At 41.8% G+C, this 17,810-nt stretch overlaps 1 protein-coding gene across 2 annotated transcripts in view; it reads right to left on the minus strand.

Moving 5' to 3' along the window:
• LOC122623029 (innexin shaking-B) overlaps positions 1-17,810 on the minus strand; it is a 62,043-nt gene that overhangs the window by 12,847 nt on the left and 31,386 nt on the right. Inside the window, exons 3-4 of one of the 2 annotated variants that reach the window (XM_043801915.1) lie at positions 14,536-14,669; positions 14,267-14,456 (exon numbers count right to left, since the gene is read on the minus strand). In XM_043801915.1, coding sequence (XP_043657850.1) covers positions 14,267-14,456; positions 14,536-14,669 — 324 coding nt within the window. Of the gene's footprint in view, positions 1-5,826; positions 6,658-9,333; positions 9,659-14,266; positions 14,457-14,535; positions 14,670-17,810 lie in introns of those variants that run through there. The other variant, XM_043801916.1, reaches the window with a different exon arrangement.

Here is a 17,810-nt window from a genome sequence, read left to right on the forward strand (position 1 = left end):
ATACCATACCATACCATAGCATAGCATACCATTCCATTTCTTTTATTTTTGTTGGCCCTTGTCAATTAGCCGTGAGCCATTAGGGGCAGTCTATCCGCCCGGTTCACCTACCACAATATCGGCGATCCGAAAGACAGACAGGCAGACACGAATTCTTGCTTAATTGTACCCATTGATTGGGCAGGCGTTGGGTGTATTCGCTTAATCAAAGGTCCAGATCAGGCATACGAATGTGGTACCTCTGAAGGTAACAATTTGTAGGTTCCCGAGATTCCCTTTTGGCATTAAAGGCAGTAGAAGGCGAAAAGTATGAACAAGTATATATTTCTCCTAAAAACGATGCCCTTTTAAAAACCTGTGATTTGTGAGCTCTGTCCGTTATATTTATTATTAATACATTCCCTTTTTTTACTATTACCCTATTTTCTACTAAACGACTAAATGAATAGTACAATATATTAAGGAGTCCCAAATAGCCGACACGCCAGCACTTCTGCTCGATATAAGTCGTCTGTATTTTCTTTGCCGGGGGATTTTAATGCCGACCCGATGACAAATTAATAATAACTTGTATCGTAAATTAGCCGCGGATTCGGACAATCCTCAGACAGCTGGGGATTGGCCGAGTTGTGCAAATTGTATATGGCGTGTTTGCTTTGGCACCCGACAATGTCGCCCCATCATCGTGATCTTGAGTCTGAGTCCCTGGCAGGTGGTAATCCCCATGTCTTGCGTTGTGAGAGGTGAAAGTTCAGTTTGTTTAGTGGGCGCCCGACTGGCGGCGGTCCCTTAATCTTGGCCAGCAATTTTCCACTCTAAAATATTTCCCCACACGCGCTGCTGGTCGTGCATCTCGGCGATCTTTCGATTCATTTTGGATTTCGCTTTCCGGCTTTCTGGCCTTTTTGGCCTTTCACTTCTTGCTCTTCGGGGCCTGCAGCTCCAAACTATTCGCCATTGTCGTCGGCATTTGGCTGCAATTGGCCCAGACAACATCTGCTCCGCATTCTATCGGCTGATGACGGCAGTCGCCGTGGACAGTGGTGGTCAATGTATTTGAGACACATTTAATCAAATATTGGAAAAATCTTACTTTTTACAATTTTACTTTAAGTCCAGCTGATTGGGGCGATTTTGAGAGTCTATCTAGTATAGGGTATTAACTGCTATGTCAAATTCAGTACATTTCATATCCCTGTTAATTAAATAAAACAAATAGATACTTGTTTTCTAACTAGTTGAAGCGCGAAATAGATGTGCAGCAAAATCTTGGCGTCATACGGACGGACTGAAAGATGGACATGGCTAGATCAAGTATACCTATACCTTTTAAGATCGAAAATGGTAATGGATAGAAAACATTTATTTTCCAAGTAAGAAAATTTCCCACAAATATGGTCCTTCATAATTAACCAGTACCATAATATCTGTCTGCAGAACCTCACTTTTTCAACCCACAAATTTGCAACGTGACTCTTTAAAAGCCAATCGCTGCTATTCTTGTGGACATATCTGTTATTATCAGGGCGAGGTCTGTTGCCACGCCCTGCCGGAAGTCAAATGATGCGTTTGATTTGCTTTGGCCTCCATCATCCTAGTCTGCCCTTTTGTGTATACAATCGCCAATTGCATTTCCCCGACGATGGTTTGAATGAGGAAGAGAAAAGAAGGGAGTGGTGGCCTCCCCACCACCCTCTTCCACCCGCTTTCCCGCTCTCCCACTTTCCTCTGTGCGTGTGTGGAAAGCAATTTGGCAAGCGTTCAAATCGCAAAAGCATCGCGTAAATGCAACTGCAACAGAAGCAACAATCAAAGCGAAAGGCAGAGGGCAAAGAATCGTCTCCGAAGAATTCTTCTCTGCGTCTGCAGGCTCCAGGCACATTGATTCGAAATATGTTTCAAAAATGGGGGCTTTCTTGGGCTAAGCTGGAATCTTCTGAAGCAAGTAACTCAATCGATGAAAAGTTAGGGATATGTAGTAAAGAAGCAAGAAGTACTTTGATATATGCAATACTATACATACATATGTACATATATACTAGTATTACTATTTGAGTATTTTTATTACACACTAAGGCTAAAAAGTAAGTTGGGCCACAGTAGGATTTTAATAAAGAAAAGATACACAAAGCGGTCTAAAAGTGCTCGTTTATTGAAAACGTGTCTTAGAATGATAAGCTTGCCAGAACTGTAAAGCTGCAAAGGCAGTATTCAGTTAACTTTGCATTTATGATCACTGACTGATGACTAATCAACAGTTTTAAATTGCTTTAAATCCATAAATTTGCTGTTGAAAAATTGTAATTTTCTACTCGGTGTTTGGGCTTTGAAAGTTTCAATGTGCCAATGCTAAAATCATAACATACACTTTCACATTATCCATAGAGTGGTGAAACCACGAACTCGTTTTTTCGCCAAGGATGGCCCACTGTGTCGCAAAGGAATCACTGAGGAAGTGTCTGATCCCGTCTGATCCGAAATGTCACTCCCCCAAGCGACGCCTCTGCCTTACATCTTCGAAACTCGAGGGGAGGCCAAAAATACACGCATATAAGTCAAATATAAACAGCTCCCACCCCCAGACCCTTTGGCATATTCCCTAAGATGCCGGCTCCCAGTTCCCAGTTTTCAGTTCCCAGTTCTTGAGTCCCGAGTCCCGAGTCCGGAGTCACAATTCCCGATACCCTTGCCCGATTCCCACTGGCATATCCATAGCTTTTTGTTTCAGCAATGCCCTGGCATCTGGCCAGAAATATTATTTCACTTTTATGTTTGTCTGCGCCTTTTCAATAAATATCTAGACATGCCGGGCGCAGAAATATGGAATGGAAGGAATGGCGGGGAAAGTCGGACGAGAGGCCATACTCGTATAGTGGCGAGGAAGAAGAAATGCCAATTCCTGACATATCGGAGGAAAAGACCGGATCGATTGAAAGGAAATTGATGGGTGCAGGTCTTTTAGTTTTTATGGCGGCACTGTCCGAGCCAATGACGATCTACAGCACGGGATCTACAGCAACGGGGAAGTAATGCTAATTGGGTCAGGAGCACTTGATGGCGATTTCTAACTACTACCTACTTTTATGTTAGCATTCTAAATAATGGCAATTTGCACTCACTTTTGTAAGATTGGAATATGCCTTTCGTTTGTGAATACCCTCTCCAAATCAAAATCAATGATCCACGAAAGCCGGCGTTATTTCCCATTTCCAATTTCCCATTTACCATTTCGAATGTTACCATGTTATTAATAAATCGTGCAACGCATATTGGGGGAAAGTGTAAATTATAGAAACGCGTCTTCGCGTCATTAAGCAGGGAGAATACCATGATAAATGTATTTATAGGAATTTGGGTGACTAGAACGTCTCTATAATCGCTCTGTGACACTAACCGAGAAAAGCTCCCCCGATTTCCCCGCCCGACCAAGTGTGATAAAAATACACATTTAATATTTGTACATTGTTAGTGGTAAGACTTATTGTGTAATCATAGCCTCTCTATAAATATGTATGCGACTTGATCTATATATATTCGTATACGCCATATGGGCGGCGACGTCACCGATTTGCTCCGTGGCGTGAGGTGGAAAATGTGGAGGGGTGGAAAATGAGGGGTGGACAGGCGGAGAGACGGGGAGGCATCTATGACACAATCAATCTCCTTTAAGCGGTGTGAGCAATTAACGGTGACAGTCTGAGAATATATCAGGTGGCGAGGAATTATTATCGAGCGCAGCTATAGAACATTTTACTAATTACGTTTGGTGTGTTTCTTCTTCTCAGTAGATCGTCCAATTACGGGTTGGTGGTGGGGGATGGGCCAGAAGAATTCAAAGTGCCGGCCACCAACTCCACAGCAAGCACTTCGTTAGCTTCACCTGCTTCAGGGGAAGCATCTCCTCCAGCAGCCACAGCCTCAGACTCGGCCCCAACCTTAACTTCATCCTCAGCCTCAGCCTCACCCTTAGTATCAGCCTTGGCCTCAGTCTTAGTCTCATCCACAGCCTCAGCCACAGCTTCGACCTCAGCCGCAGTATCCGCTGTAGCCTCAGCCACAGTCACAGCCTCAGTAACAGCTTCAGCCACAGTCACAGCCTCAGTAACGGCTTCAGTCACAGTCAAAGCCTCAGGCACAGTCACAGCCTGAGTCACAGCCTGGGTCACAGCCGCAGCCACAGCCTGAAGAGAGTGGTCAGGTTCTCCTGCTACCGCATTCTGCTGTGCCTGCCTGTTGTTCCTGCGAGCCGCACTCACCGGAATGCGGTAAGGTACCAGACGGTTGCGTAATTTCCTGAACAACTCCATTTTTTCAGCTTTACTTAAAACGTTTTGTAGTTTTTTGTAGTGAATTCAAAAACACACCCTCTTGATATGTGTTCCGACTGGGAACTGATGTCTGGGCTCCCCAAACCCCTTTGCATTAATTTCATTGCCTACTATTTGGAAAGAGTTTGAATGGGGATAGGGGTATAGTTTAGAGTTTCTTTTCTGGCGTACCAGAATGGTAAATACATTCAATAGTGTTAAAAATATTTCTTTTAATAAAAGTTCTGATGTTACTTTAAGCCCACCAAACAAGTGTCGATTCCTATTTCGCTTCTTAAAACGCCGGTTATGAGGTAAGTAATTGTTTGAACACAAACATTCCTAATACTGAGGTTGGGGCTGAGAAAGTCTCTTCGGGCTAATGCATTTATTTATTCCACGTACTTTGCTTCCCCCAAATAAATTTGTTTCTAGCGCCCCAGCTCATTTTTGATCCCATCGATTGCCGATCAATCACTCGCTCTCTCTCGCCCCCTCTCCTTCTCGCCCAGTATCCCCGCCTCTGCCTGACATCGCCTACGTCACAGATCGAACTATCTTTAGGATACTCGCAGCGATACAAGGCCAGCCCATTCAGCAGCAGCAATAACAAAGCACACACGAGATACTTAAACAATTTCATTTGGCTCACAAAAGGCCAAAACCGCAAAAGAAAATGGAAAAAAAGAAAATCGGAAAAAAGTGGAACAAATATTTGGATATTGAAAGTATGTATGGCGATGTATCCATCCCAATGGAGCGCTCAGTCGGCGAGAAATCGCTTAATTACTTAATCCATCAAATCATTCAACGCCCCCAACATAACGATCCACTGATCTATGGCCGATTCCTCGGTCGACTTTTTCTGGCTTAATCGCTGCGCAGGCGTAGCCTTTTAGGGGGATGAGTTATGGCGTCGAATTTTAATTAATGCTGCCCTAAAAAAGCACATTTGCTTGATTTGTTTTCATTGGTCAAAAGACATTCATTACCTCTTCGTTTGACATTTCCACATCTTGAAAACACTTTTAGAGAGATGCCTTAAATGGGACAGAGGTGAATTCGGTTGCACCTAAGCCACTTGCTTATATAGTTAGTCGGTATGATTAACTCCCATTTACGAGTTTATTAGATAGTTCAAGTAGAAAGGTTTGCATGGTCATGGGTTGTCTTTTGGGATGGTATGGATAGTTACTGGTAGTTATTGATAATAAACACAAATTGAAGTATCAAACTAATTATGATTACTGACAATCAATTATTGCTGGAAAGAATGCTGTCACGTTCCTTTTTTGGACACTAAATTGGCCACAAAGGTACTTACTGATTAAAGCCAAGTCGAAAGAAAAAATCTTGTGTATCGTAGATGGGGATTTGTTAGTTGAAAAGCTTCTGTGTAAATGTGTGAGAATGTTAAAGGTGTCAATGGTTAGACAACGACTGTCGGTGTTGCACTCGGTATTTAAAACTTAAAAGTAATTAACGCTTCAAGTGGTCCGGAGACACAACCTTCTTGTACCTGAAAGAAGAGGCAGAAGCAGACCCACTGGTAGTACTTGTAGTGCTTTTTGTCCGCCGGATCGCCGTCGGAGTTGCCGATGCCCGGGTAGGGGACCGACACGCCCTGCTTCTTCAGGAAGAGGCTCTTGAGCGTGTAGGTGGACTGGATCCAGCAGTACGTGTTGAGCACATCCTCTGGAATATCTTTGGTGTGCACACAATCGATCGGATTGCCAACGTACTGGCGTGTGGTTATAATTAGCGAGAATGACATCAGAATCATCACAGTTATTGAGTAGTGCAGGCGGAATACTATCGAATCGGTTTTAACGTGACTGACCTTTACAAGGTTTTTCAATCCACGAAATATATCTAACATGGTTTGTCGACAGCGAAAGCTGGCAAGATCGGCGATGATTCTCTCTGGCCTCTCTTCTTGCTTTTATCGTTGGTTATCGATTGGTTCGCGTTGCCTATCGATAGTATCAGTGTCAGAGTATCAGAGTCGCGTGTGGCTATCGACCGACTGTGCTACCGATTCCTGGCTCTGCTTTCTTTTGCGCGGCAGGCCCATTATCGACGCATCGGCTAATCGGGACTCGAACCGGAACCGGAAGCGCGGCTGCTGGTGGTTCCGGTGGTGCTGGTGGTGCAGGTGGTGCAGGTGGTGCGGCTGGCTTTCCAATGCTTCGGGTTGCGACGTGTTCGTTGTAGTGGATGTGACTGTCGCAGAGCTGTCAAGGAGCATCTTCGGGTTCGTTCCTCCGCTCTCCGGTATTCTCAACCCGCAGTTTTACATTGACACTTTTTTGTGATTTTTCTGAGCTTGGTCTTTTTTTATTAATGGTTACTGCTGGCATGAGATGACAATGTTGATTTCACTATTTTTCGCGCTTTACTTCAATATTTTCACAAAGCTCACTGCATGCATTGTGGGACTTATCGAGATTCGTTTATTAATTGGCAACAGTATCTTATGAAATCGCATGTGCTTGTTACTCAGACTACTTATTTCTGATTGAAAAACATTTGTACCTCCTAATTGTTTACATATATATTTATTTCTGGCTCACGTTTAATATAATTATAATGTGTGCTTTAGTCTAAAATAATGTCTAAAATAAACTATATGGGAAATCAATTGCTAGCACTCTTCACGATGTTTGAATATTTTTTTGTATGCTTAAATACCATTGCAAATTGCGCAAAGAAACAAAACAAATAAAAAACTATTCGAGAATATAAATAAAATGTGGCATCACCCCCTCCTTCGCATATGTTAATAAACTTATGCTGACTGACGTAGGGGAAAAATGGAAGACCAAAAACTGGAGAACAACAGTTTCCAAATGAACTGTAAATTTTAAAATTGCAATGTTTATAAACAAACTTTCCCGCCGAGCTGCCGATAATAAAATCAAAACAACAGCGATAGCAAAAAGCTAAAAGCGAAAAACTAATTTGAGTACACACAAAAAAAGTTAGTTGGTCATTAAAGTCTCAACTTTGAATAACTACAGAAATGCCCTGATCAATAAAATCATATGTAAAATATAAGTGCTCCCATAGTTATTAGATTAGATTGATAGTTTAATACTACGCACTAGGATGAAATATTAAACTAATTAGACTATATTTTCGGCTGTGTACTCGGAAAAGAAAAGTCCACGCACACACCGGGAAAATTGCGTATACGCACACGTGGCCAGCAAAGTCAAAGGCGAAGGCTGACCAGCGGCAGTCTAAGAATCCGCCCCGCCCCGGATCGTATCAGATCGGATTGGGGATTGGGGATCGGGGGATATAGCCCAAGGCGAGAGCATCGTTAATCTATTTCGTAATCCAGCAGAGTTCAGGCCGATCTCCGATTTGTTTATAAAACACACAGCAGATATCTCCCCATCGACCTGTTTGGGCTTCCTGCCTGCACTTGACATTTCAACGAAACTATTTCGTTGCTCGGCTCGGCATTGTGAAATATGCCAGAAATGCTGCAAAGATAATGGGGGTCGGAGATAAAACTCAGCGACTACCGAAAATCTCAGAATCTGTGACTTCTCATCTGTTTTTCCCCACAGCGCGTGCCCATCATTATAATGTGGACAAAATATGAAAGTGAGACACGGAATTCCTTGAAACGAGCGAGGTGACTAATTGGGCTTTTCCCTCGTCCAAAAACAAAGAAACGAAAATAAAATACGGTGGGAGAACATTTTCCGCCGGGATATGGTACTCGTAAAATTGAACAACAGCCGATCGGCTCGATTTGAGTTCACTTTCGAATGCAACCAGTGGAGAATGCTAACAAAAACATATATTCCCCCGATCAAAAGCGGCCAGCACACTTTGAAGTCGACGGGCATCAGAATCCGAAATGGAACCGAATTGATTTCAATGTTTTCAGAGTCAATACGATGGAGGTGGCCAAAGAAGTTCGAATTGGGGAAATATTTCATAATTATTAATACATTTATGGGCAGCTGATGCGGCTTAAAGAGCCTTTCAGTGGAAAGACATTGACAATCCCTGTCTTATGCTTTCTTAACCCCATGTTCTTATAGTTGACTGAAGGGATTAAGGTTATCAATATTTCTCAATTTTTTATTTTTACAAAGTGCCTGCAGCGATCGGTAAAACTGGCAAAACATTTTGACAACCAAATATATCCACTGAAATTTTAAATATTTTAATTTCTTTTTATTTCAATTCTACTTGCAGCCTTTTTATTTGTTTTCTTTTAAAATTCTCTAAGTTTCTTTTCATACATTTCAATATTAAAATTGTTTTGCGAATTCACTGACCTGCTTTATTATCAATTAAATTTGGGCTTAAAATTTAAACTGTAACTCAGGGCAGCAATATGACAAGTTTAACCACTTTGTGTTCAAACTTAGTCGTTTTCCGCGATACAATAATTTCGTATTTAATTCAAACAGAAGCCCTCAACCGTCCATTCAGTTTTCCGGCATGAATCAATCCGATGCAAGAAACTAAATGTTTAACTCAACTAAAGCAAAAGTTACTTAAATAAACAATGAGCCAGAACGTTATGTTTCATATCCAACTATGTGCGAATGATATGAGACGACAACAAACTCACATAAAATATAAAAATAAAATGAAAAATAAAAATTGTGTTTTTGTTGTGTTTCTCGGTTTGCTGTTGGGCTTTTGGACAATCGTGTCGAATGGTAATTGTAAAATTTTGTGGATCGCCTGTTGGTTTTCGGTTTTTGGTTTTCGGTTTTTGGTTTTCGGTTTCGGGGGCAACACATGGCCCCCGAATTCGCAGTTGGTTTATTTACTTTGTAAGAGTTAATTATGATCAAGCGGTGGCCTGCACACAGCCCCTACAATACTATATATACGTGTATATATAAATATAATTTCTGATTCTGCGGGCATGTGGCTTCCTACTATATGTTATGATCCCGCAATGCAGTCAATGATCTTTCGTGGGTGTTGTGAAAATATAGAAAACGCTGGGTGTTTGTTTGCACAGTATTTGCCCGAATTGAATTCTCACACTCGTCGCCAGGCTTGGGCTTGGGCTATCGACGCTATCGACGCTGTTATCGGCTTAATCGGCTAAGTCGGCGCGTGTTATCGGTTTCATCGCGCGGCACAAGCGCGGGTCACGTGTCCGACATGGTCGACGCTTTTATCGGGTGACTCTGGGCACCTCAACCTCACATTTTTCGATCGCTCACAGGTAAAAAATAAATAAATTCGATGGGCTTTGCGATGGGTTACGGAAAAGAAATCGGAATACGGCGTTTCCCCGGCTTCAGACGTTTTCTGTCCGGACTTTTCCTCGAGATCAGTTCAGGCGGAAAGACTGCGGATTTTGGAGCAGCAGGAGCAGGAAAAGACGCGCACGTTCACTTTGCCAACGCAACAGACACTGGCGGGCACTGGCCAAGAAAAGCCACTCGGAAAATGGCCTGCCCACAGCTGACGGCCAGAGAGACAGCAAGCCAGCGAGACAGAGAGAGCACGAGAGGAAAATCCAGACAGAGAGCGTGGAAAAGCCAGAGAGCAGATCTCTGTGCTGCCAACAATTTTTGGGCGGCAGCAACACGTTCCCTGCTCGCGAGACACGCACACTTCCGGCGGGGGAAAACGGGTGGGGGAATAGGGTCTCGCAAGGGAGGGGTGCGGAGTGGGTGCGGAGGGGGTGGCTGAAGGGAAATCAGGAGCTGCACTCGCCGGTCGTAAACAACAATAGTAGTTGCAACAATCTGCGGCCAGCCCAATGCCTAAAACAAAAGGCCTGAGCACACCCTTCCCACTTCTATTCGCATCCCTTGCCCTTTCTTCGAGTGAAGGCATCAAAACATTGGTGGGCCAACGTCTTAGGAATATTTAATTGTATTTTCTACCAATGTGTTGCATAATTTTAGTTTCGAAACACATCATTTCAGACTTTGTGTCTATCAAGATCACTTCTTTATCAAATTCCCCTTATACTGATGTAGATATGCCTTCTCGGATTTGTTTAATATTGGCCGAGCTTTTCGCGTTATAAAATATATTCAATAGAATTTCGGAATAAAAGAACAGTATCAGACCACTGTGCATTTGGGCAAACTATTTACATATTCGTATTTATTTCTCGCACGCTCGCGAATGACAACGAAAGCGACAACGAGGCGGAGAAAGGGGAGTTAAGAACGGAGAACGGAGAAAGGCGAAAGGAGTGCGGAGGAGAAAGCAGAATCCGAGTGACAACGAAAACGACAGCGACAACCCTACGAAGACCCTATATCTAATGATTTGATGCGACATCATAAGGAGTCAGACTTCGAGCTGCAAGCTCATTGCGGAAAGGGATTGCAAAAATACACTTCGAAAAATCAGATGCACTTCCACTGGATTTCCTTATATTATCTATCTGCACGCTGAAATGCGTGTATATACATATGTATATTACTAGGATCGATAGTCACTTGTGCAATTAAATATATTTTCGGATATTTATATGCATTTTCGCTTAATTAAAAAAAAATGCTGCTGTTTGAACCTTTAATTTTTTAAATAATGTCTTTAGTAAACTGCAATGGGTTTTTAAGACATCGTGCCATTTATATAATTGATCTTTCGCCAATAGAGCGTTATTTTCGCACAGTGTGCGAGTGAAGGGTTCCGCTTTGCATTGTTGTGATTTCCGCTCATTATTGCTGCAATCAGGCGGCCGAAGCCCTTTGTCCTGTGGCAGGACATGTGACGTGGCGAGAGGCCGGAGTCGGGATTTATGCGTATTTTGATTCCTGCGCCTAGACATCATGCGGAGCATATCAATTGGAGTTTTATGAGGACGAGCGCAGCTGGAGTGGTGGGCATAAAAACTGTCTGACATATCCGCTGGTCGATTTGATTAAGTTGTCCCATCGCGACCAGCTGCCTTGGCACACTGCTAGCCAGAATAATAGGACAAATGTGGGTTTTTTGTATTCACTTCACTTTAAATAAAATGTAAATGTAAAATGTTTCCTTAGTTCCTCTTCTACCCTTATTTAGCGTGAATGTGGCTTTTGTACTGAATCTTTTTTGGAACACTTTGTTTGGAATCGGAATGCTCTTCGATCCTATTGCTGGCTCCTCTACTGTGGTCGTATCTGTATCCGAATCCCGTTCCGTGCTTGTATCTCTATCTCGGCAGCTGCCGCAGTCGCAGTCGCCACAAAAATGAGTGGAGGCAGGCCCCGAAATTGAGAATGGCAACTGGAGGCTGGCCATCAAAATTCAATTGGTATGAGACACTACGTGAGTCGCCTGGCATACTCAGTCCCGAAAAAATTGTCCGCCTTGAGACAATGGCGGATCCCTCTGCATAATTCGGCCATTAGGCTATGTTTTGTTGGCCCTGGTTTCCGGGGATTCTGGCAGACATTGACGCGGCGTAGACAATGTCCGGAAAGAGCCTTGCTTTCCCTCATTAATGCACCAGAAAAACATTACCCGGGTGGGAAATGCATGGCTACTTTTCCGATTTCTCGCCATTGGGCCCCGCGCCAAATGATGCATTAAAAGCGAAGGGAGGCGGCTGGCCAAGGCGAAACAGAAATGTTAATTATGTCTTGGACTTGGGAATGTGTCTTCGGCTCTCAGGGGTTATTGTAGGCAAAATGGCCAAATTATTGTGCAGGTAAAATCCATTTCATTTCTGAGAAGTAGTTTCAAAAAATAGTCCCTCCGACTATTCGTTTCTGTGTGAAATAAAGTCAAGCGAATTCAGATGTTCCCATGGCCATATACCATAGAGTCGTTATCCCATAAAACTTGTGGTTATTGGGCAGATCTGAGTTTGGGAGCTGCTTTCCCGGCCACTTTTATGTAGTTTCTCGTTTCCGACAAACACTTTGATGGACTGCTCGATGGTTTGCAGCCGCCCCTTTGGGACCCCCTTTCCGCACCTCCTTCTCCACCGACCTCCATCGCGATCCGGATGATTTTATGATCGACAGCGAACCGCACACGCGGTTTTATGAGCGATGTCAAATGGTTGCGTCAGTTCGTGTTGCGATCGGAGAGAAATATGATTTGTAAGATTGGATATCAAAAACGCTTTAACGAGCTCCTGTATGCGCCGCTTGTTAATTTCTTCTGTTTTATTTGGGTATTCCCCAGGGGAGACAGGTGGAGAAGACGCGGGCGGCCTCCTCCCCCCTCGAGCCACACTCGCAACATAAATTATAATTTTTTCAGCACCCGCTCGCCCAGCAGGACGGTGGCGTAAATAAATAAAATTAATGGAAATATCAAGCACACTGCGCATAAAATTGATAAAAGACGTTCGCGTTCACGTTCCCGCATTGGGCGAAGTTCGGAAAGTTGGGGGCAGAATACGGGACTCCACCCATCGGTTCGGTTGGGGTTTAAACGGGGTCAAGCGATTGCATTCAGTGCTTTTTTCTGTGTTTAACAAAAATAGCGCAGACCAAATATAATAACAGAGCGCACCGAGCTGGAAGAACTGGAGAAAGCGCGGCGTCCCAAAATAGTTCCTGCATCTTTTTCCGGTGCAGCGGCCACATCGCTGCCCCACTGCAACGTGCAACGCGCAACGTGCCACATGCAGCATGGGCGGGGAGCAACTGCAGCGTCTGCGACGCATTAATGCATCACACACCCGATCTTTCGGCTTTACGGCGACACAAAAGAGACAACGCCTCGAAAAGTGCGAAAGGTCATTGTTGCCAGTTGCTGGTGGCTGGTGGCTGGTTATTGCTGCTTCAGCGGTGCGGTGACCACCAGTTCCGCATCTCCTCAGGGAGCGGCTAGACGGGTTCCTTTGGCTGCCCCATGCTCTTGGCCAAAATCGAGGGCTAATACTACATATTTTGGGCACTGATATCGGTACGCAAGCCTTGTGCTGTACGCCCTTTTTAAAGAGAAATGCTAATAGAGAGATTTTAAAATGGTGTTGCACTCCATTTACCAGTTACTTTAGACCTTTACTTGGTAAAGCCTCCTGTGATTTAAATGTATATTGCCTTCTATGACCCTGAGGTTCGAAAATAGAAAGAAATGATTAAATGTTCAAATTGAGTGGTACAACAATTGTGAGTACGATCACTGAAGTACATATAAACCAAATTGTTAATTAGAATCTTACATACCCTGGAAGTTCAAATTACGTAATTAACTTGCATGGCTTTTATGTAGTTGAACTCGAATTGTTCAGGGCATTTCCATAATATTCCTGATTGCAATGCCTTTTGAAAAAAAGCTTGAATGAAATATGATAAAAAGCTATCAAGCTAGATCTGCTGGCCTGCTATTATCTTTATCATTTTTCTATCCTTTTTAGATTATTATATACCCTATCTATATACATATTATTGTTATCTGATTTCTTTAAACATTAACCCGTAATTCGTTTTTTCTATACGTTTTTTTACTTTGAGATTCTCTAACTTTTTGAAACTTACAAGCTTTTCGACAAAAGGTTAGTAACATTAACATCCAATCAGCTTCATGGTATGTTTATTAGGCAATCCATTTTGCAGTATTACAAAGCTAATCTAGTTTAAACATCCTACAGGATTTCGTTGCAGCTAAGCTTAAAGCTTTTGTGAAGCTTAGCAAAAGGCTAAAAGCTTAGTAAAAGTTTCCGGAACGTTTATCAGATAAATGCAGGGAATGAAACAATATGTAATGATTCCTAAATAAAATTTATGTAGATGCAATAATGTATATGCTTTTATCATAAAAGATATTTTCTTAATATTTTTGTTGGCCTGAGCGAATTATGTTTTGTACTTAAATATAAAAAGCTCCCAAAAAACCACCATTGCATGGGTGGGATATGTATGAAGCACCGCGTAGGAGATGCCTATTATAGTTCACAACCCAGGCAATGCTTCCAAAAGCTTTTAGACAGTTCCGTTACCACAGGGAAATGGGCTGTGCTTTTAAGCTTTCTACAGAGGGATGCGATCCTTCGCAATACTTACCTGAAAAAATAGTGTAAACGCTACCCATTGATAATATTTTGTGTGCTTTATTGTAAGAGGCCCGCGGCCCTGTGAATTGTGAACTCCGGGAAAAGGCACCTCGGAACCTTGCTTCTTCATAAACGCATCGACCACTGTATACGTTGAGTGTATCCAACAATATGTGTTGAGAACATCTTCGGGAATGTCTCTGCAATCGAAAGAATCGCGTTAATCGGAAATCTATCGGGCTCATCGAAATAGTCGAGGCAATCTTAAATATCGCTCACCTTGTATGTACACAGTCTATGGGATTTCCTACGTACTGCCGCGTCGTCACAGCAATCGAGAATGTGATCAGTAATATGACCGTTGCGTTGGTGTGCAGGCGAAAAACAGGTGAATCGATTTTGACATGAGACACCTGTTGTCCGATATCGATGCGTTATCGACGGTTATCGTGTTTTGTGTGTGGTTCAATCAACCGACAGATTGTTTTGATGTTTTGATGTTTTGTTGGTTTATTGGTGTTTTTTGGGTGGGGACGAAGAGAGAGAGCATTATTATTGGAGGTATTGGCAGATGTTTAAGTTATATAAGTCCAAACGCAAAACGTAACCCAAAATAGTTAAATGAAAACGGATGATGAGACAAATCTCTGGAACGCAAAACGTTTGCCACATGTCTGATCTGAATGAAATCGAGAGAACAGCTCTCACGTGCTTTTTCTTATGGGGTTATATATATGTATCTGGTTATATACTTTCATAAGCAATTTCTTTTCCGCTTTAAGGGGCCTTACAATTAGCTAACTCACTTATCGATAAATAGGGGGCACCCATTCGATTGCAACCTGAAGCTATATGCTTACTGCCTACGAGTACGAGTATGTTTATTATTTTCATGATTGAGGCATGCATATATTATCAAGTTGCAGGCGAATTGTGAAGTGTTAGGATTATTGCGAAATAAATACAATTTGCTTTTGGAAGAATTCTCGAATTCATTTCGGGTTGGCTTTTGTTTTTCTTATGGCAGGTAAGTATAGTAAGGTGTCACAGCAATTGATTCGACTTCCTCAACTAGCTTGAACATAACTTTTCTTTCTTTCTGGTATTAATGTCAAAGAAATCGGGAAATCAAAAAACTAAGTTTTATGTGTATGAGAAATATATAGAAAGAGATAGAGCGGGGTGTGAGAAAAACGAAAAGTGATTGAACTGCTGGGAATGCAAATTATTGAGATTTATTTTGCATTTTAGTCGGATACATAATTCACAGATCCATAGACATGATAACTTCTTTTGGAGAAGGAAACGTTGACCACATTATGGCCGCCATATAGGGGTTTTTGCTTAGCCAATCAAAGTTCGCTGCAGATTTCGTTACCGAATTGGAATTATTTGAACTAATAGATGGATTTTAACGATGACCACTTAATCGATATTTATCAAAATGTAATCGCTCGACTGATTGACTGACTGACTGACTAGTCTATGGCTGACAAATCAAAAGAAAACACAGAGTTAGGAGGAAGAGACCTGTGAAATTTCGATAATGCTTGGTTCACAATTGATTTGGTTAAGAATCGATTTGGAATGCAGATTGATTGGCTGAGTGGTAAAGTGAGTGGTTTAAGTTCAGTGGTTTCAGTTGAATTGAAATTTGGAGTGGTGGTTCGTTTGTGGCGGCTTTAGCGAGGTGAGTTTCGTGAGCTGAGCTGTGGTGAGCTGTGAGCTGTGGTGAGAGACATACTTTAAGAGGTGAATACTGAATACTGCAGTGATCAGTGATAAGTGATCAGTGATCAGTGGTGCCACTTGGTGGTGAGTTGTGATCTTGGTGGTTGGGTGGCTTAGTGGTGTCTTTGGTGGTAGTGGTGGCGGTGGTGGTGGTGTAGTGTTTGAGAACGCGAGAGCGAGCGAAACAGAGATAGAGTGATATCGAGTGAGAGTGAGAGTGAGTACAATATAGAAACAAATTGAATATATATGTAAGTAGTTGAATGTTAATTTAATTAGGTATTTATACGTGGTGAAAAAATCTAGGTGAGTTTGAGTTTGAGATTGAAATTGAATTGAATTGAATTGAATTGAGTTAAATTGAATTTAATTAAATGTGGCGAAAATGTACGAGAGCTGCTTATATAAGATGGTTGAAAATCGTTTACGTTTAATCTAGTTTTTAAGTAAAATCAAACACAATACACAAGTTAGAGTGAGACAAACAGACATATAGAGCGAGAGAGATACATATATTATATATTGGCGTATATATTAACTGAGTGAGATAGATAGTGTTCGTGGCAAAGAGAGATAGACAGATAGCGCGGCAAAGCTGGGTTCTAGGCTTCAATATTTTCAGATTTTATATTCTGTTATGTGTGGCTTAGAAGCTCAAGTGGATATGGAATTCCATATGGGCGGTGACCACACTTTCTTCTGGTTTAATCATATTTTGGCTCTAACATTTCTTTGTTTTTTTTTGTATTACAATTTTGATTTAGTTATAACAAGTACTGGGTTGTCAACTGGGTGCAGTTCGCTCTAGGTAATTTTGAAACACAAAATCGCAACGAGGTCAATTACATATGGGACTGAGAGCATACAGCTAGCTATTAGTTATATAAAGATATAATTATGGTACGAATATAGTTTGCTTTGTTTCTGTTGGATCTCTGATGTTGTCTTATTGGTTATTGTTGCTGTAAGGTCTGGCATTTGTATCTTGTAGTTTGGAGTTGTTGGTATCGAGTTTGGAGTTGTTTGTTGGTTGCTGTTTATTTCTTTGCTGGTTTCGGTTTACTTTCTTGTTATATATATGTTAAATATATATACGATATAGGATACTTAAAGCTGACAGAGATACATACATGTATATAAATATAAGGAGTGTGGTTTATTATCTTGTAGTTGCTTTTATTTGTTTTGGTTATGGTAACGCTTGTTTTTTTCGTTTGCTTTTTTTTGCAGTTTGTATATTTTATAGGTGGGGTCGTGAGTTTACGTGAGAGACAGATAGACTGATTTGGTTTTTTGGGTGGGTAAGTGAATCCGTGATTGATTGATCGAGAGATAGAGAGAGATAGATAGTGAGTAGGTTTATATAGGTTTATTTTAGTTCGATTTCTTTTGCTTTAGTTTTTGGCATTTAATTGACATCGCATTAGTTTCAGTGTACTTATGCAGATACAGCTACAGAGATAGAAAATTAAGGGGTCTTCAGTTTTGGCAGCTGACGATACTGTCGATTTAATTGGCCATTCCATTGTGATTTAAAAGAGAGATAGAGAGGGTTCGGGTTTTCGGATAGAGACAGAGTGATTGTGAGTTAACGTGACAGAGAGAGACAGAGCGGCGTGAATTGTGAGACAGAGCGTGAGTTTGGGGGATTATCATGTTTTTGGGAAGATTAAAAATCTCCGAGGACAATACATTATTTGCTGAAAAGTAGGCTACAGGTTTAGATTTTTACCAAATAGATGAGAAGATAAAAGGTGATTTAATAATGAATCAAACGGGTTTTCAACTAAAAATACGTAATAGTTCAATATTTATGATTTAAA

This window comes from Drosophila teissieri, chromosome X, assembly GCF_016746235.2.
Source record: "Drosophila teissieri strain GT53w chromosome X, Prin_Dtei_1.1, whole genome shotgun sequence".
Classification (NCBI taxonomy): Eukaryota; Metazoa; Arthropoda; class Insecta; order Diptera; family Drosophilidae; genus Drosophila; species Drosophila teissieri.